Source organism: Chaetura pelagica, unplaced genomic scaffold, assembly GCF_000747805.2.
Source record: "Chaetura pelagica isolate M959 unplaced genomic scaffold, ChaPel_1.0 scaffold493, whole genome shotgun sequence".
NCBI lineage: Eukaryota > Metazoa > Chordata > Aves > Apodiformes > Apodidae > Chaetura > Chaetura pelagica.
Genome location: NW_009952696.1, coordinates 560,315 through 579,870, shown reverse-complemented (window position 1 = coordinate 579,870; position 19,556 = coordinate 560,315). Strand labels below are relative to the sequence as shown.

Below are 19,556 nucleotides of genomic sequence, written 5' to 3'. Positions count from 1 at the left end.
ATCCTGAAATACTTGCTGCTTGCTTTCCTTTTAAAGTAAATTAACTTCTTGTAATTGGTACCTGAACGGGGCACGTGAGAAAGCTGGGGAGGGGCTTTTCACAGGGGCATGTAGTGATAGGAGAGGGAATGGTTTTAAGCAGAAAGAGGGGAGATTTAGATGAGATAGTTGGAAGAAATTCTTTGCTGTGAGGGTGATGAGACCCTGGCCCAGGTTGCCCAGGGAAGCTGTGGCTGCCCCATCCCTGGGGGTGTTGAAGGGCAGGTTGGATGGGGCTTGGAGCAGCCTGGGCTGCTGGGAGGTGTCCCTGCCCATGCAGGGAGTGGGACTGGATGAGCTTTAAGGTCCCTTCCAACCCAAACCATTCTCTGATTCTAACCTCATACCAAGTCTGAGGGGTGGCCAGTGCCAGGGGTGATGCCCTGTCCCCAGGACCAGCAGTGGAACCAGTCAGTGTCACCTCTCCCTGGGCAGTGGATGGTGCTGATGAGGTCCTAGCTGGTGTCCTCCATGGGATCACTGGAGTTGCCATGGACAGCAGGTTAAGTGTGAATTTTTGGAAGATCTGCCTTGTCCTGCTGAGGAGGGAAGTGCTTGTGTGTCCTGTCACCTGTGTGTTGGCAGCCAGTGTGTGCTGGAGGCAGCACCTGCCACAGCCCCTGGAAAATAGAAACTGAGGGTGTCAAGATGGGAAGAGTGATGTATGGAAGAAACCTCATGTCACTTTGGCACAGAATTGTCTGGAAAAATAATTGAGTCTCCACAGTAGCTTCCTCCTGCAGTGTCACTCTGTTCTGAATTAAGTGGTTCTATACCAAGGGTTTTTTTCCTGAGGTTAATTAATGAAAAACAAGTCTGTTGTTACTTTACTTGTTGGTAGAACAGCTTGTTTTAATCGTGTTTGTAAAGTTTATTCCTTAGGCAGCTTTCCTCAGAGTTGAGGTGTCAGTATGTGCAAAAAGCATTAAGTATTTGCACTGTTTGCAAAAAGTATTAAGCTCATATTTATTTTATAAATTAGTTAGAAAAAGCCTGAGCAGAAGGAAGGAGATGGGGAATGACCTGACTTGGATTGACCTGTCCCATTTGCCTTGGTGACATGGGAAGATGTTGAGCTTTTTTTGGAGGCTAAGGAGCCAAAAACAATTTTGAAAACCATGTTAATTGTTCCAAGTGAACTAAGTGAGGAATAAATGCAAACTCTCTTTTTGTTTTTTGTTTTGTTTTTCCTTTCCCAGCAAAATCGAGTAGGAAACTCACTTTCCTGTATTTAGCAAACGATGTCATTCAGAACAGCAAGAGGAAAGGTCCTGAATTTACTAGGGAATTTGAATCTGTTCTTGTGGATGCTTTTTCTCATGTTGCCAGGTATGTTGCTGTGTGTTTCTACAGCTCTCTAGAGATTTGTGTTCTTGTTACACAAAGTTGAATTCCATTATGGTTTGTTTGTTTGTTTGTTTTATCCTCAGGGATGCTTGTGCCCTTGTAGCTTTACCAACATAGGTGGTGAAACTGAATGGTTGAGAGTGTTTATTAAAGTCCCATCATGAATGAATGGCCCTTCACCTCTGTCAGAAGACTTTAAAGCTGATATTTTGGGCCCCTGGTCCCAAATTTGTCCTGCCAATTCTGAACTACAGCAGGTTTTTTCCTTCAAAACATTCCTTGCTTTTACTTTGGAATGGGAATGTGGGGCACTTACAGGCAGATATTTGTTCCAATAAAAGGGGAAAATTGGCCCCAAATGTATTTTGCACAGTTTGTCTCAGACAATATGAGAAAGATTCTCTCCAAACGTGCAGATCTTGAAATGGATGCAGCTGCTGGTTTGGAAGATGCTCTCTGAAAACATAAGGAGTGTTTTTCAGCTGAATTATAATTATTTTCTAACCTTTGAACAGAGAAGCAGATGAGGGCTGCAAAAAGCCCTTGGAACGACTGCTCAACATCTGGCAGGAGAGGAGTGTGTATGGCAGTGAGTTCATTCAGCAGCTGAAACTTTCCATGGAAGACTCCAGCAGCCCCCAGACAAAAGGTAAGAGCTTCTTGCTTCTGTTGTTGCTTTGCTGGCCTGTGAGGAGCTGGGCTCTGGGCTCCTTCCCTGGGGCTCCTGCCAGAGCTGGTCATGGAGCTTCTCCAGGGCTGTCATCAGGGAGCTCTGGCTTTGGTTGAGCTTGCAGTTCCAGTTTGCAGGTGCGTTGCCTTGTAACTTGGGGCTGGCAAGAGGTCAAAGTTAAGGTAACATCTGGTTCTGCAGGCAGACAGAGCACCCCAGGGCTGCTGTTTGATGTGGGGGCAGAGGGTACAGGGAGCTGTTGTGTCCACCTGGCAAGTTAGTTGTCCCACTCTTTAAGTCTGTGAGAGTGCCCAACTGGGTCATTACAAGGGGTTATTCAATGTTGTCAGTGCTTTCCTTCTCACATTAATTTTTTTCTTTTGCATAGCTGGCATATTTTATTGTGATTCAGCAAGGAGTTTGTAATAACTGGAGGCTGGAATGTATGCCCAGGAGCTGGTCTGGTCTCTTACCCTATCTGATGTCACTGGGGGATGTTGTGGTTTAACCCCAACCAGCAGCTCAGCTTGTAACAGCACCCAGCTCTGGCTCTGTCTGCTGCAACACAAAGGCCTGGATGGGGCTGTAGCAGCTGACACCAGGGCCCTTCCCACTCACCAGAATTCAAGTGTGACAGTCAGAAGTTACTGACATTTTTTCCCCAAACACTGGGACACCAACTGACCTGACAGAAAGGGATGGCTTTTCCCTGCCAGAACAGAGAGGGTCTCTGCTGTGAGGGGAGACTGGAAGGTGCACAGGCTCTGTGTGCAATAGCTGGTGTTGGGGTTTTGCTGTTGTCTGAGTACAATGTAGAAAACACCTGTTTGTCATGAAAGGGCAGAATTAACATGCCTGGATTCCTGTTGAGCTCATCAAGTGATGGTTTGAAGCTGCTGGATAAATGTTTCAGGAGAGTTCACTGTTAATCTGAACAAAATGGTTCTGTGTGTCCCAGGAGCACAGCTGGGGTGTCCTGGTGAAGTGGCAACCTGCCCTTCTCAGCCTTATTGTCCCCTGGCTGATGGTGTCAGTCAGTCCTGCTACTGTTGCCTTCTCAATTTAAAACCCTTTATACAAAATCAAACCCCTTCCTAAGTGTAACAGACCCTTGTTGTGGGAAACAGAAATACGAATGTATCAAGAACTGCTACTTGCTTGTTTTCATTTGTTTTTTGTCTGTGTCATTGGAGATTTTAATGTAGTATCTTTGAACAGTCAAGTCCCTTCCGTGAGTGTGGATATGGTGCCTTCTCTTGTGCCTTCTGGAAGGTGGCAGCTCAGTCGGTGGCACGTGCTCAGTTCCTGCCATGGAACAGAGTTGATGGCAGAAATTATGAAGCTTTCCCTTTAGGGGGTGGAGGGGTAAGAGTTCTGGCTCTTTCTAAGCATTTTGTTCCCTGGTTTTGACTTCCTCAGTTCTACCGCTTACTGCCAGATGTTAGTTTGTCAGTTCCTTAAGGAAAATGGCATATACATGGAAATGAGCTTTGGAATACTGACATCTTATATTGTTTTAACTCTAAATGTATTCATTAAGCTTGTGTTTGCTTTCTCATTAATCTCATTTTGATTGGAACATTTCTTTTTACAAGCAGTTTAGAAAAATCACCCACTTATCTTAAAGCCTGGGAAAACTAGGTCTGTAGAGGGTTGATGTAAAATCCTTTAGGTAATATAACCTATATAGCTGACATTTTCTTTTAATTGTCTTTGTAATAAGCAGTTGAAGGAAGTCCTTGAATGTGCTGTGATGTAGGAGTGTCACCCTGTGACAGGACTAGGCTGCCACCCCCCACTCTGGTTGTGTTGGTGTTGGAAATGCTAGTACAAGAGGTGGGAGCCATGTTGGAATGTGGAGAACACCCTCAGAAGAGCAGGCAGGGACACTTCTATAAAGGCATCTGGGAGTGGGCTTGGGCATAATTTTAGAGCACATGAGCTCTGGTTGTGTATGACCTAGAGACTACAATAAATGTGTGTTGTCGTGAGAACTTAATTGTGAGTAACCTACCCTCTGAGAGCAAAGGGCTGGAAGAGGTGGAGGGTACACAGGACCTTACATTGTTCTTGTTTTGTTCTTCTGGTGTTTTGTGATGGTCTTCTGGTTCCTTTAGGAAAGCTGTCTATTTGTTGTTGTTGTATTCAATGTTTTGTCCTAAATCACTTTCCAAAGTGCCTTTCATATAAGTTTACTTGGACCTTGCACAAATTGCTGAACCCCTGTTGCTTGGCACCTGAATCTACCAAAGTTTAGTTAGAGCTGTAGTTAGTTATGCAAGGCTTGTTTTTTCTGGTGCAGGTTAAGGAGTTTCTGCTCATGCAACTTATCACGTGTGTGTTCAACTGTCAGAAAAGGCATGTGTTGCAGCTGTGCTGAGACTGATAAATCCTCATCTGAATTAAGGACAGTTTGTTTTGAAAAAACCTGAACCCTTTGTGCAGTTACTTCCAATGAGAATCCCAAAATGGTCAGGGTTGGGAGGGACCTCTAGAGATCATTGCGTCCAGCCCCCCTGCCAGGGCAGGACCACCACAGAATCCAGGGCAGGTCACTCAGAAACACATTGAGGGGTTTTGAAAGTTTCCAGAGGAGACTCCACAACCTGTCTGGACAGCCTGTTCTGTCACCCTCCCAGTAAAGGTTTTCCTCATGTTGGGGTGGAACTTCCTGTGCTGTGGTTTGCATCCATTGCCCCTTGTGCTATCACAGGGCACCACTGAACAGAGACTGGCCCCTCCTTGACACCCACCCTTAAGATACTCATAGTTATTAATAAGGTTCTCCTCTCAGTCTTCTCTAGACTAAACAGCCCCAGGTCTCTCAGTCTGTCCTCATCAACAGGTTTTCCAGTCCCTCAAATCATCCCTGTAGCCTCTGTTGGACTCTCTCCAGTACATCCCTGTCCCTTTTGTATGGGAAAGCCCAGAACTGGACACAACACTCCAGATGTAGTCTCACCAGAGTAGAGGGAGGGGAGAACCTCCCTTGACCTGCTGGACACACTGTTCTTAGTGCATCCCAGGATGGCACTGGCCTTGTTGTTACTAAGCTCCTGACCATGTGGAGTGGCTGCTGCTTGAGTGTGGAGATGAATGCAACCAAGTCCTCCTGAGAGAAGATAATTTTATATTGCCTTGAGATTAAAGAAAAACCCCACACATAAACCAACTGTAAAAACAGAGCAAAGTGAAGAGCTGCAGATGTTCATGCACTTACCTTCTTCAGTCTTTCCAGTCCAGCTCACTTTGTCCTGCTCAGACAGAAAATGCAATGAGTTCTGGATCCTCTGTGTTAGGGCAAGTGTAATGCTGTGTCTCAGGCTCTACCAGCTGGCAACAGGCAGGGAATAGCTCTCCAGCAATCTGAGTCCCACTCCTCCTTTCCATTTTCCCTGCTGTGTGCTCTGCAGCCCTGCCTGCTGCTGTTAATTGGCGTTTGTCCTTTGGAGGTTAATTACTGCATGAGAAGTACACACCAGTGTGTTGTGTTGGGCTGTGTAGCTGTCAATGCTCTTTGGCCACTTTGTCCCCTGCACAGCTCCATCTTCAGCTCCTGTTTTTTGCAGACCTGAGTGGGTAGCAGATGTTTTCCTTGTTGATCTGGTATTTTACCTGACTGGAGTCAGATGATTAATTACTCTCTTAAACCAGTTACATACAAAACTTAGACTGTACCTTTTCCCAGCCTAGATAGCTTTGCTCGAGCACACATCAGAAATTCACAGGGTTTAGGATAACTGTTCCATGGGCTGCTTTGCCTTCCATGAAGTTCATATGTTCTCCGGCAGAGATGTTTGTGTCTGTCTCCCAAAAGCCTTTCAGCTTTTCCCCCACCAGCAGGATGTACACACCAATGACTTGCCATTAAAATAAAGCTTTATCAGACATGTCCCACCACAAAGTTCTGCATTTAAGGACAGACCTTGCTGTGTGCCTCCTCATGACTGATTTCATTTTGAATCAAGAGTGACGTTGGATTTTCCTGTGAATGGAAGCATAGACAGGCTCCTTCCCGTGTCTCCATGATTGTCGGCAAGACTTGATTCCATGGCAGAGATCTTCTCGAGGCCCTGTCCAAAGCTTTCTTACAAATTACCTTGACTCTTTATAATTTTGGTGGCAAGTCTGAAGAATAACCTGCCTTTCTCTGAAGGCTCTGTACCTCAGTCAAAGGCTGCATTAAAACTTCTGACTTATTAAATAAACTGTTGCCTTTTGAGCTGAGGGATGCTGCACTGAGGTTCCCTCAGCCAACGCTGCCTTGTTTCATGAAATCCTTCTCTCTGAACTGTCACATGTAACCTGCTCTGCCTGTTGCTATTGTTGCTGTCACGTCTTAGAGTTTCAGTTCCACAGAGCTGCCCTGAGGTCTTTATTTTGATGGAAGAGTGGAATGTTGAATAACTAGCAGTTATTTAGTTAATTTGGGGGCCACAGTGTGTATCTTCTTGGTGCAGAAAGATAACTTGGAACTGTTCTGTCCTCATGTGTCCTAGCATCAATGCTTCATTTCTGCTGGTAGAAATTCTTACTGAGTGCATGGTGTTAGCCAGAGGACCTGAGCAGGGTTGAAGACCTGACATTTATTGGCAAATAAAAACGTTTCTTGCCTTTCCTCCTTTCAGTGTCAGAGGCACAGAGATGGATGCAGCACATACTGCTGACATGAAGACTCTGTCCTTTCCTTGCATGTACAAGGGTTCTTGTCTGGGGAAAATCAACCTTTTGTTGCTGTTTTGCATGTGAGTGTGTGGAATATGGTGCCACCTTAGAGTCCAACTGTGAACATCCTTCCCTTCAGAGAGCTTAATCATCAAATAATCTGGTAGAGTTATTTTGAAGTAGAGATAGTGAAGGTGGGCAGATCCAAATGATTTGCTTGTGTGTCTCCTCAGTTGCAGAGGAGAAGAAGTCTTTAAAGCGGACTTTTCAGCAAATCCAAGAGGAGGAAGATGATGATTACCCCGGGAGTTACTCGCCCCAAGACCCCAGTGCTGGGCCCCTGCTGGTAGGTGGGGGGGTTGCGAGGGAAGTTGTTCAGAAGCCACCTCTTGTGTGGGACAGCCACAAGGTGGAGCTGCCAACAAGTGAAATGCTTCTAGTGGGGACCTTCCCTTGGGGCTTGAGGAGTCCATGTGAAATGGAACAGACTCTTTTATCGTACTGAAACACTGTGCCACCTCGGGGGGATTTCAGGTACTCCACCAAGGTCTGAGGAGCACCACCAGTAAAGGGTCTTGAAGGACTGCTAGACAACAAACAGTATTTAAAATTCTTCCCAAGATCAGTGTGTAATCTCTCAAACCGCAGGTTGCAACACAGGGGAATTTAATTATTTTTTTGTTGGCCATCTCTCCCCGTGAGCTATTGCAAAGCTCAGCCTTTGGTAGCTTTGTGTGAGGTTGTTAGGAAAACCAGCTCAGAAGACTGTTTTTTGGAGGCTGACATGTTAATGGTGTGGAAATAGTAGGAATGAAATAGAAGATCATTCTGGCCATTTAAGACCACAAAATTAACATATGTTAAACCATTGTCCATTTGAAAAGGATAAAAAGATGTACAATACATCTGGTGGACTGCAAACTTTGAAACATCTAAATAAATAACAGTTGTCAAGGAAGAAAGTGAATTGTTTTTACCCCCAGATGCCTTCCAGCTTATGGTTTCTGTTGTTGATAATCATTGTGTTTGTTACTGTTGGAAATCATGAGCAGTTTACGAAGAAGTTGTAAATATTAGATAATGGACTGCTTTATTTTTCAGATTAAAAAAAATATTTATTTTACTTTTTCAGTGTTTTTATTAGTTTTTGAACAAGTGAGACATAGTTTAGTGGTGGCGTTCACAGTGCTAGTGTTCCAGTTTCAGAAACCTCTCATTAAAATGTCAGTGTTTTTTAAAACAAAGAACAGGAAAACCCACTTTTTCTTCCTGTTCAGGGAGTCTCTTTTTCTAATTTTTTTAACCTTTTTTTCAGCAGTGAGGAAACACGGTGTGTCAGGGAGGTCCTGTTAAGCCTGTCCTCACCCACACCTTTCAGCTAGGGTACGTTTTGGGTGTATTGATACGAGCTGACATTTTTCCTGGCTGCACTAAAGCCAGCTGAGGGATGGAGCTGAGGGGCCCAGTGTACTTCAGGGGGCAGTGTGCTTCCGAGGAGCCAGCTGGGCTCAGTGAGGACAGCAGAGGCTTCCCAAAATCAGGACCACCTAAAGCTTGCTGTGACAGGGATAGCTTTCATTGTCACCAAAGCCTGTGATAGGTCACCAGTTATGGAATTCTGTATCTTATAACAATGGAAATCTGGCACAATTTAGTTTGAATTGACACAAAATTAGTTTTGTCTCTTTTTTCCTCTGTCAGAATGCACTTCTGGAAGGGAACAAAAGGTGCACGTGTGCAGCTGCTAATGCAAGAGAAAGTGTCAGGGATACTCAGCTAAAGGGAGAGTCCTGGTTTGGTGCAAAACAAAGGGGCTGGTGGTTGTTTCTCAGACTGGTGTGGTCATGTACTTAAATTTGTTAAATGATCACTTCTCTTAATTGGCATGAGAAGTTTTCTGCTGAAGAGTCTTGAAAAAGATGATCCTACTGTAACTATGTCTAAGTTCCTGAACACTCGGATATTTAGAACTCAGTGAGTACTCTGTGTTGGGAAGAAACAGTTTGAAAAGTACTTGAAGAAAATACTTAAAAAATGGTTTTTTTCTGAGGTCAGTGCTGTGCCCACATCCACAGGAAATGGCATAAAACTTCTCTGGGTTTGATGTCAGCTACCTTGTCTTGTAGACTGAGGATCTGATCAAAGCCCTCCAAGACCTGGAAAATGCAGCATCAGGAGATGCAACCGTGCGGCAAAAAATCGCCTCTTTGCCTCAGGAAGTTCAAGATGTTTCATTACTGGAGAAAATTACAGGTATGGAACTGGAAGATGAATGGGCATGGGTCCAAAGAATTACTTGGAAATGAAAGGGGTTTTTCTTTAAATAATCACAATGGGCATTGGAGTGAATTCCTGCTTTTGTGCCTTTGTTCCTGAAGTGGTTTTAATTTGGAACTTATTGTGAACTGTCATTTATTCAGTCCTTTATAATATATTCTTACAGTGTCCAGCTGTGGATACTAGTATGCAGTTCATAGGTTTGCCTGTACTGATACCTTAGGAGTTATTCAGAGAAAAGAGCAATTAAAAAGTGCACACCGTGTTTAAATGTGAAGAGCACCTAATCTGGGTATCTGAATTCTGAAAGTACAGCCTAAACTTTTAGCTTAATTAACCTGTTTATGGAGGCTGACTTCACAGATTTATGTCCTCCCACTCCCCCAGGCACTGACATCTCTGGGAGGACAAAATGCAGTCAATCATGTCAGTGTCTAAAAAGTGCCCTTGGTGGGCTGTTGGTCCTGCCAGGTTCCTGTGCATCCCCTGCGACAGGAACTGATTTTCCCGTTGGAACTTATTGTGAACTGTCATTTATTCAGTCCTTTATAATATATTCTTACAGTGTCCAGCTGTGGATACTAGTATGCAGTTCATAGGTTTGCCTGTACTGATACCTTAGGAGTTATTCAGAGAAAAGAGCAATTAAAAAGTGCACACCGTGTTTGAATGTGAAGAGCACCTAATCTGGGTATCTGAATTCTGAAAGTACAGCCTAAACTTTTAGCTTAATTAACCTGTTTATGGAGGCTGACTTCACAGATTTATGTCCTCCCACTCCCCCAGGCACTGACATCTCTGGGAGGACAAAATGCAGTCAATCATGTCAGTGTCTAAAAAGTGCCCTTGGTGGGCTGTTGGTCCTGCCGGGTTCCTGTGCATCCCCTGCGACAGGAACTGATTTTCCCGCCGAGCCAGGAGCCTGTGAACGTGCTGTTCTTGTGCCTGTGCCCGTTGAATGGTAGCCCTTGTGTCAAGGACAGGAAGTGTTAGACTTTGTCCTCTGAATCCCCCTTTGCTCGCAGACAAAGAGGCCGCCGAGCGCCTGTCGAAGACGGTGGACGAGGCGTGTCTGCTGCTGGCCGAGTACAACGGGCGGCTGGCGGCCGAGCTGGAGGACCGGCGGCAGCTGGCGCGCATGCTGATCGAGTACACCCAGAACCAGAAGGACGTGCTGACTGAGAAGGAGAAGAAGCTTGAAGTGAGTACTGGTTGCATGGGTCTCACCAGACTCTCCTGCTTGACTCCTCATCTGTGTTTCTCTTAGAGGAGGTGATTCCAGGCATTATCTTCAGGTTTGGAGCAAAGAGGATAAGAGAGTGGTGTGAGAAGCCTGGAGAGGGCAGATCTGTTCTGATGTTCATTCAGGCTGGTGTGTTTTAATACACGAGGACATGTCTCCATCCCTGGAGGTGTTTGAGATGTGTAGATGTGGTGCTTGGAAACATGGTTCAAGCATTGGACTTGGCAGAGTTGCCTATGGTTGGACTCAATGTTCCAACCAGAACAATTCTGTGATTCTGTGACATGGAAGGTCCAGAACTCCATACTTAAGTAAAAATAGGCTCACCTAACCATGGATCTTCAGGTTTTTTTTGTGAAATCTACAATTTTAAAAAATCAGCCTTCCTTTGCCATAATTAAGTGGGGGTTTTTATTAGTTGTCCTTTTGTTATTCTTTTCCTTATGGAAAAAGGTCATCTCCTCTGCCTTCCCAGTTCCTACTTGATAAGGGGATACAATTTAACCACAATCTTCTGGTGTCCATCCTCAACAGCTGCTCTTCCCCACAACTTTGGAATCATCCCCATTTATAATCCATCACCAAAGGATGGTGGTAGTTTCCTGCCCAGCTCCAGTGGGCAGGGAGGGCAGGACCTGTACATTGTGACCCCACGATGGGGCCTGAGCCCCACCTGCTTGTGGGTGAGGACAGGGGCTGCAGCAGCCAAGCCCTTGAGCTGAAGTGCTCTTTCTTGGAGTATGTTCTTTCAGCACCACATCTTGGGACTAGTGGGGAGGTTTAATTAGTGCTGGTGGTTGCGTGTCACTGCCATCTGCTAAACTGCCCCTTGGCGGCACGTGAAGGGCTTCCTGGGCACTGTGGGCTGCTGGTTGTGATGAGCAGCTGCTGCTGGGGGATGGGGTTGCTCTAGAGTACAAGGTCTCCTGGAAGGAGACTGTACTCTAGCAATTGTAGGCTATTCACTGTCATGATGAGCCCCTTCCTCTGACAGCTAGACAACACTGTTTAGAGAAAAAATTCATTTTGAGTGTTTTCTTTGTCATGTGTGTTTATGCTGGTGTTTCTCAATGTCTTGTGACTGAACTTGCTGCTTTTTCAGAGCAATGTTTTTCCCAGATCAGCCAGACAAGTGCTGATTTTACATTTGGAATTCGAGTGGATAGTTAATAATTCTGTTTGCTTGTTTAGCTTGAATTTCTTCAAGGATAACATCTGTCTTATGACTGAATCATTAAAAAGCACTTTCAGACATGGAAATGAACGATGCTATAAAACACATTCTGTTTGGCAGCTGATTTATTTGCTGGATACTAGAGGAAGTCTTGGGTCAGTTTTTTGTCTGTGCTGTAACAAGGACACCTATCTAGTAGAAACGTGTGTGTATATATATAAAAATACATAAATTATAGACATATTGCTGGTTACTTTTTTAAAAAAAACCCAAGGAATAGGTAGCAAAAATGCTGCACAGGAATGTTTTAAGAAGCCCCCAAAAATCCATAAATTTGAGTCAGTTTAAGACTGTGAAATCAAGAAATTCACAATGACAACATTCATCTCTAATGCATTAGCTGAAATGTGACAATTGTGTTGTTTTTTGGTTTGGAAAATATCCTTTAGGTAAGGAATGTTACTTGAAAATTGTTACTCTGGCAGGGGCAGAAATGCAATCCTGAAAAATAACTGATTCACTGGCTGGGCTGCTTTGTGGGTAGGAATAACCCTGCTGAGGGCAACAGGACAGGTTGTTTGCCTTCCATCCAGTGTAAACACATTATTTGATGCGCTGGAAACTAAAGAATGATCTCACTAAATATCTGTATCTTCTTAAATATCCGTTTGGGTGAGTAGCTTTTCATGCTGACAAAGCCAGGTGGCCTTAGTTCTGTAGAAATCTGAAATGAGTTGCAGGAAATGCCACTCCAGCACTTACTGAACATGAAGGAACCGTTCATGTTGGTGTCAAGTCTCAGCCGAGGGGTGTTGCCTGATGAAAGCATTCCATTGTTGTGGAGTTGTGGAGGGTTAATAAATAGTGGAAGATGTTGGTTGTAGATATGGCAGGCCACATCTGCTTATCAGTTTTGTTTGAGCCTTTGATGTTGCTAAGCCTGCATTTCTCTTTGTAGTGCCCACGAGCATTTTAATAGAAGGATCTGAGGTTCTTGTAGCAATTAAGAATGTATTAAAAAAACCCAAAATATTTACTCAGGCAAAGGCTGAAATAAGAAAATAATCTAATCTTGCATATCTTCTCATTGTATGCTTTGCTCTCTCAAGATATGTTTCCAGAATCGTTGGTACTATTGCCTGTAAGTTTTTTTTCTGTTGTGAAGTCATCTTCCTGACCCTCAGATGAGATGGTTTTAGCCAGAAGATGAATTGTTTACTTTGCTGTACTAATGTAGCCAAAGCTGCTAGTTGGGAAAGGGAGTTTATTGACACAGAGCTTTACTTCAAGATGTAGAAGTGTCCAATTTGGAAATAATTCTGGATAGTTTTTGCATTTTATTTATTCACAAATCAAAGTCTTTCACTCTGATAGCAATGAAAGCAGCTAATCTACATCTTTCGAAAAGCAGCTTTTGCAGTCTAAAGAGCTGCAGTTGTTTACTAATCCTATTAATGCTGTCCCTCCTGAAACACAGCAAATTCTCAAAACATAGACAGAAACTCAGTGTATTTATGTCTAGTGGGCTGCTGCTCAAAATACTTGGCAATGTCAAAGTCCTGCAACACAGTACTCTTGTCCTCAGTTGCAGAAAAACTGTTTAATTAAGGGACAATATCCTGAGGAAGGTGGTTTTAGATAATGAATTACAGTCAGCATTAATACATGTTGGTGTGAGCAGGGACTGGAGCACCCAGGGGCTGAGGCACTGGTGATTTGAAGGGAGAAAGCTGGCACAGAGCCTGCAGATCACAACATATGGACAAGCTCTGCTTTTAGGGCAGCAGTTCTAAAACCAGGAAATGTAATGTTTAGGATTGTTTTATCCAGGGCTGGGGGCATTGTGATATTTTGATGGTAGTCTGAAAGTGCTTAGAAGGAGAAGGCAGAATTCCTCTAGTTCTGACAACCTGCTGCAAAGCAACATCAGCTGCACCAAAGCTGGTGCTGAGCAGGCTAGAGCAAGGCAAATATTTTTAGGGGTAAATAGCCCTTAGGTTAACTTACTGAAAAGGACAGTGGAAAAGGCAGTTCAACATCTGAACACTGGATCTCTTTTTAAGCAGTGCTTCATCTCAGGTAGGAGTTGTGAACTTAATCCTGCAGCTGCTGCATGGTCCTCCGTGGCCTGGCTCAGAGGTCAGCCAGGACTTTCAGAGTAGTAGGTGTCAGGAAGTAAAATCCATTTTCACATAGGCATAGAAACAAGACCTGGTGTTTCCATAGGAATGAGATAAGGTGTCTTCATCTCTCATGAGCATTTAACTTCCCATGAAAGTTCTCTGCTTTGTGTTATTTTTGGCCATGAGTGCCCTGTTACAATCACTGAGCACAACCAGCTGGGGAGGGCTTTTGTCCTTCAGCTCCTAAGTCTGCAGAACTTCAAGGGGAAGGATTGTGTTTTGAAGTTGGTGCACTCTGACTGTGTGGCAGGCAAGTGGAAAAAATCCAGGGAATCAATTTATGTAAAGCTGAAAGGCAGGGGGGAGATACCTGGGAGAACATTGCCATGTTGGTGTTCCAGGTGACTGTAAAATGAAGTCGACTAAATAGATGGGACTAGAACCAAGTGGAAGTAGTGCAGAAAATAGGACATTATGTGGCAGCTTTATGGGTATCTGAAATACCTACAGACAACAGAAAATGTGGAGTAAGTGGAAGGAGGGTTATTTTAATCTAACGGGGAGAAGAAGCAAAAAAAATTAGAGAGGAGAATGTGCATTCAGAATATTTGTTTTGATTTGCAGTCAGTGATGCTGAGTTCTTCTCCTGCCCTCCAAGTATCTTCTCTGCCTGCATTTGTAAAAGGTGACATGAGGAACATACTGCAGTACATATAGCTTGTGTGCTGTAGGCATAGTGCAGAACAGCCTTGGGGTTGTTCATTATCCAAGAAAAAAAACAACAACAAAAAAAGCCCCTTAATGTCCTAATCTTGATGTGCTGAATCTGAATGTTCTGTCAGGATGTAAGATGAGGGCTTATGTGTGCTGTTCTGATACTCATTGAGCAACAACTTGATTCTCCTTGCTTTAGAAAGCATTTAATTTGGGGTAATTTTCTTCTAACACCCTTTGCATTGATCATTTCTTATAAATACATTGTCACTGTGAAATTCTTCTAACATGTCTTAATGAGTGTGTTTCAAAAGTATTTTAGAGAAAAAAGCTGAGGAATACCTAATCCACCTGCTCTGTAAGTGTTGTGTATTTAATGTTTTAAATAAGAGATTTCAGATGACCGACCATACAAGCATCTCACTGCCAAACCTCTGGCTTCACTATGTTCTCTTCTCAAATTTGTGTGGTTTTTTTTCCCTGATTTCTGTGGTCCTTTGCTTCCCTACATCTGGCTCAAGCTACAGCCCATCAGAACAGAGAGTGACTGACTGGTCTTCCTGTTCACCTTCTGAATTCTCATTAACACTAATGAGATGTTTTCAGTAGGTGCAGTGGCTGTGAGGTCCTAGAGCACGTTACCCCTCAGGGGGGGCAGAGTCCAGTGAAGTGCTGAGCTGCAGGAAAATGGAGCCCATGTGGGTGTAGCTTGGGAAGCAAGGCAGGCAGCAGCCTGGGGATGGGTTCCCAGTCACGTTGGTTGCTGTCAGGTCTATGATGTCTAGCTATGCTTCCTTTGGATGGAACACCTCTGTTAGAAGCCTTTGGTGGTGTTTAATTCTGATTTTGCATTTCTTTCAAGAACTGAGTGTCAGACTCTGCCACTGTGTGTGCAGAATGCTGCACACTGACAGGGAATCTTGATGAGCAGAAACATTTATATGGCACAGCACCAGCTTTTTCTGTATCCTCCTGAAACTCCTACTTACAGCAAAGATCTCATTATTTAGTCTAAAAGAAGCAAATAGCATCCAAATACTATCAATCTTGATGAAAGGCAACTATGCAGTGAGGCAGTGAGCTAGACACACGAGTACAAACTCAGACCTCAGACAGCAGTGCTTTTCAGCTTTACAGAGTGGAGCCACCTTATGCACAATTCCGCAAGGAGCAGTTTGAGCATGAGATGGGCCACCTGAACAACGGTGTAAACTGCTTCCAGAGCCCTGCCTTGCAGAGCATGGACACAGCCTGGATTGTGGGGAGAGCCCCTGAGCCTGGAAGAGGGTTGTGCATCTCCACTTGTGTGTATTCTCACCTGGAGCTGAGGTGTGTTCCTGAACACCAGTCAACACAGTGGGCACCAGGGCAGGTGGGAAGTGTTAAGCCTGCAGGAGACAGTGCCCTGACCCAGCCTCTGTGTGTTGGGGCTGTCCAGGAAGTGTCCATCCCTTCTAGGAAAGCTCCCTTCCTGATTGCTGCCTCCGAATGCCATTTACATTCCTCAACTTAGTGATGTTTTCCTGAGCCAGAGTTCTTAATGGTTTGAGGCTCTTGCTGCCTTTTCCTTATGAGTGGTTTGTTTCCTCTCTTTTTTAAAATTGTTTTTTTTTATTTAACAGACAGGATTCAGGCCTCACTGCTTTAACAAAAGCTCTAGTGTGCACTAGTGAAGGCTTGCACTGACCTGCCAGTAGGGTAGAATTCCTTAGAATTGAGCAGATGTGGTTCTCAAAGTGAGTGATTTGATTGTTTTTCTTTGTCATTGTACATGTACACAAGTCTTTGCTCAAATCAAAAAGAATTAGCAGTTCAAGTGGTATTTGAGGTATTTTCTTGGCTTATGCTTGGAATTTCCACCTTCTACCCATTTATCAGGCTTGGAGGGCTTGCCAGCTGCCTTGCCCTTCTTGATTTCTTTCCTATCTTTAGAAGGAACTACTACAGCAAAAAAACCCTGCCAATATTCACTTTTGACAGAGTTTGGCATTCTGGAGAAGGTGCTGCCCTTTCTTTTCTGTCATGGGTATCCATCACTCCCTGACAATGCCCTGTATGATTATTTTTTTAATTCATTTTTTTTAAGACAGTCTTCTGGGGGTGGCAAAAAGCAAACTCTGAATCCAGCCTCTTCCACCTTTTATCTGTCAGCATTTGGAATGTGTGTTTTCCTGGGTTGATTTGCTGTCCTCATAATGTGACTTTCTTGACTTGTTTTCCTGTATGTATTTCCCCAAATGGAATGACAGGGGATGTGGCTGCATTCTTATTTTCATCCTGAGTCTTCCATTAAAACAAAACAAATCCTCATAATCTGAATTTTTTTGGGTGCACCTTCTCCTGAGTTTTTGTTTTGCTCCTCTAGGCTGCAGAACATTTCACTGCAGTTTATGAAGCTGGTAGAGCTTTGTTTGAGCTCTGTTATTTCAGTATATATCCTCTGTACATTAACAGAAGTGTTTGGTTATGATGGTGTGTTAACTCACTGAGCCTCATCAAAGGATTTCAGTTTAAAATAGGCTGTTAAAGGACATTCTTATTTCGTGCTGGCAGGAAATTTATGAAATATATTCATAGAGCCATTCCAGGCATAGGGGTATTCTGAGCTGTTGCAATTGACTGCTGCTCTCACTATTCTAATTCAAAGTAATGAAACACAAAGGGTGTAAACTCATTGCTTGTAACCCTGCAGGAACTGCTCTGCTTTGATACTTGGAGAAGGTGAAGAGAATTTCCATCACCGAGAAGGTTAGAAAGACTGGATTAAAGTTGTAAACTCTTCAGAAAGATGTTTTGATAAAATGTGTGTCTAGTTTTATTTGATCTTCAAAGATAAACTTTTGTTCTCTGATAAACTGTTCTCTTTGCCAAGTAATTAAGAAATTAAAAGTAAGATAATACCACAAGTGACTGCAGGAAGCAGAGCTTTTTCGGAAGCTCATTGTTTCCTGCATTCTGGAGATGCCATGAAAGTATGTCATGCTTGGTTGGGTAAAGACTGCAGCATTCTGAAAGAAATTGTTACTGTTTTTCTATTACTTAAATAACTGTCTTCTACATCAATGTTTAGAATCACAAAACTTTGCAAATTACATAAACATCAGTCTTTAACTGAGAACAGAGAACTCAGGTGTGTGTTGGTCTTCTTTTTAGTGGCCTCCAAACACAGTTCAGCAAGGCACAGGTCTGTCTTTTGGTTTCAGGGTCCAAACTCTTCCTGTGTCTCCAATGAAATACTAGTCCCTGTTACCTGGTGTCTCTAGTGCAGGTGGATAGATGTTTCTTACTGCACTTGTAATGCTTGATCCAAACCTCATTTGTGGAAAAACAACTTACAGGTTTCCTCTTCAGGAATTTACCATTTTCCTCCCTTTGCAATAAAATTCTGAAAATCTAAATGACTGTGTTTTGTGTGGTTTCAGTCCAGTGTGGAGGTGTCTTGTTGAGATGCAGTGATCAGGCATGTATTTCTGTGGGGTTTGACACCCAGACTCGTGGTGCAGCTGCTGGGGTTGCTGTCATGGGCTGGGAAACAGTGCACAAGAATTTGGTTTTGATTTAATGACTTGAAAATTGGATTATCTAAATATTCAAAACTGCTCAAGCTTGAAGAAAATGAGCATTTTAGCAGCATAGGAATAGATCTGGGCCAGCTGAGGTGTCTGAGGAAGGCTCTGTCAGCGTTCCTCCTCCAGCAGCAGCTGCAATTCACAGCCTGGGGAAGAGCACAGGAACAGAGCAGCTGTGCAAGGACTCTCCTCTCAAATACTCCATCCGGGCCCAACAGGTACAGGTTTGGGAGCATTTGACATAGATTCTGTGAAAGTAACAGAGGGCAGGATTAGTGGGTCCCTAAGGATGCCAAAAGCTGTTCACATGGCAGGGTCTGCATCATGCCAGTGGCTGCTCAGAGAACCAGTGCCTGGCCACCTCCCCTCAGCACCCTCACCTGGAAGATACTCCTGGCCTAAGTAAAAGCCCTGTTAATTAACCTGTGCTTAATCTCCATTCTCTTGTCTCTTTTCCTCAGGAATATAAACAGAAGCTTGCTCGGGTAACCCAGGTCCGCAAGGAGCTGAAATCCCACATCCAGAGCCTTCCAGACCTGTCCCTGCTGCCCAATGTCACGGGAGGTCTGGCTCCTCTGCCATCTGCTGGTGACCTGTTCTCAACAGACTAGAACCAACAGTGTCCCCCAGTTTCCATTGTTACCAGCAGAAGTAAGAAGACTCTGGTGTTGACTGGAAACCCAGTCTTCCAAGCTCTACAATAGGAAGGAACTTGCAGACCCTGCTTTGAGCTCTTGGCTGCTGATGCTTCCCCTCTCTGGGGTGCACTGGCTCACAGGGAGGGGAGGAAGAAGAGCGAGTGTTTGTGAGCTCTGAAGGGAGTGGGGATAGTCTGTCTAGGCAAACTTTTCTCATATTTTCCCATACTCTTTAGTTGCTGTTTGCTCTTAGCACTTGTTACCCCCACGAAAGTCGTGAGAATCATGTACATACCTACCTGGAAAGCTTTCAAGGAAAGGTTGAGCATATATTGTTTTTCTCTGTAAAAGTATTGTATTATTTCTGAATAAGTCTTGTCTGGTTTAGTTTGGTTTCTGAACCTCATCTCTGAGAGCATCCAGCAGAGTGGGGGGGGGGTGTGCAGGCTCTGTGCTGTGCCAGCGAAGGGAGGAGGCATCTTCTGAGCAGTGGTACAGGGCAGTATTTTCTGGAATCTGCAGTTCCTGACACTGGTGGGGCTGATGTGAAGATGGTTCCTATTGAAACATAAATTGAAACTCGCCACAAGCAATAAAAATAAGCAGCTTTTCTTTGTGAATTAGAGAGAACTTCATAATTTACACTCTGCTGAGCAGTGCAGAACTGGCTTTTGCTTACATGAGAGTGGAAGTAAATTTTGTTCTATCTACCTTAGATTTATACCACATTTTTCCTCTTCATTGTACAGAATTAGATGGTCAAAGGAGCTTTGGTTTAAAAGACTGAGAGGTTGGGATGGGTTTGGCAGCTGGTGAGATCCCAGGGACAGGCACTGTCTGACCTGTTCTGAGGATGGTTATATTGAAAATACTATTCTATAAATTCTCTCCGTAGCTTTAGTGAAGGTGTTTGATGAACTGAAGTTAAATGTGGTATAAAAGTTTATTTATATAGAAAATAGACCTTTATATATGCACACGTTCTGTATGCACATGTACCATGTCCATGCATGTAGATATGAGAAGGATGTACTTAATTTTGTGTCACGGATTATTGTGAGTTGATTTTTATAATCAGGAAAAGTGAGGAAAAAGAA

The 19,556-nt window shown here is 43.8% G+C and overlaps 1 protein-coding gene across 1 annotated transcript; it reads left to right on the top strand.

Annotated features, from left to right (window-relative positions):
* Positions 1–1,157: 1,157 nt before the first annotated feature.
* RPRD1B (regulation of nuclear pre-mRNA domain containing 1B) lies at positions 1,158–18,829 on the top strand. The gene is made up of 7 exons (XM_009994013.1): positions 1,158–1,182; positions 1,239–1,368; positions 1,902–2,035; positions 6,955–7,067; positions 8,848–8,974; positions 10,024–10,199; positions 18,283–18,829. Exons 1-7 carry the CDS (start codon positions 1,158–1,160, stop codon positions 18,430–18,432), a joined length of 855 nt encoding a protein of 284 aa, XP_009992315.1. The 3' UTR covers positions 18,433–18,829.
* Positions 18,830–19,556: the final 727 nt, after the last annotated feature.

Excerpts from the sequence above, each read along its gene's own strand:
- RPRD1B (XM_009994013.1), top strand. The coding sequence starts at position 1,158 with ATGTTAATTGTTCCAAGTGAACTAA. Across the intron at positions 1,369-1,901 it reads GCTTTTTCTCATGTTGCCAG|AGAAGCAGATGAGGGCTGCA; the intron begins GTATGTTGCTGT and ends ACCTTTGAACAG. Across the intron at positions 10,200-18,282 it reads AGAAGGAGAAGAAGCTTGAA|GAATATAAACAGAAGCTTGC; the intron begins GTGAGTACTGGT and ends TCTTTTCCTCAG.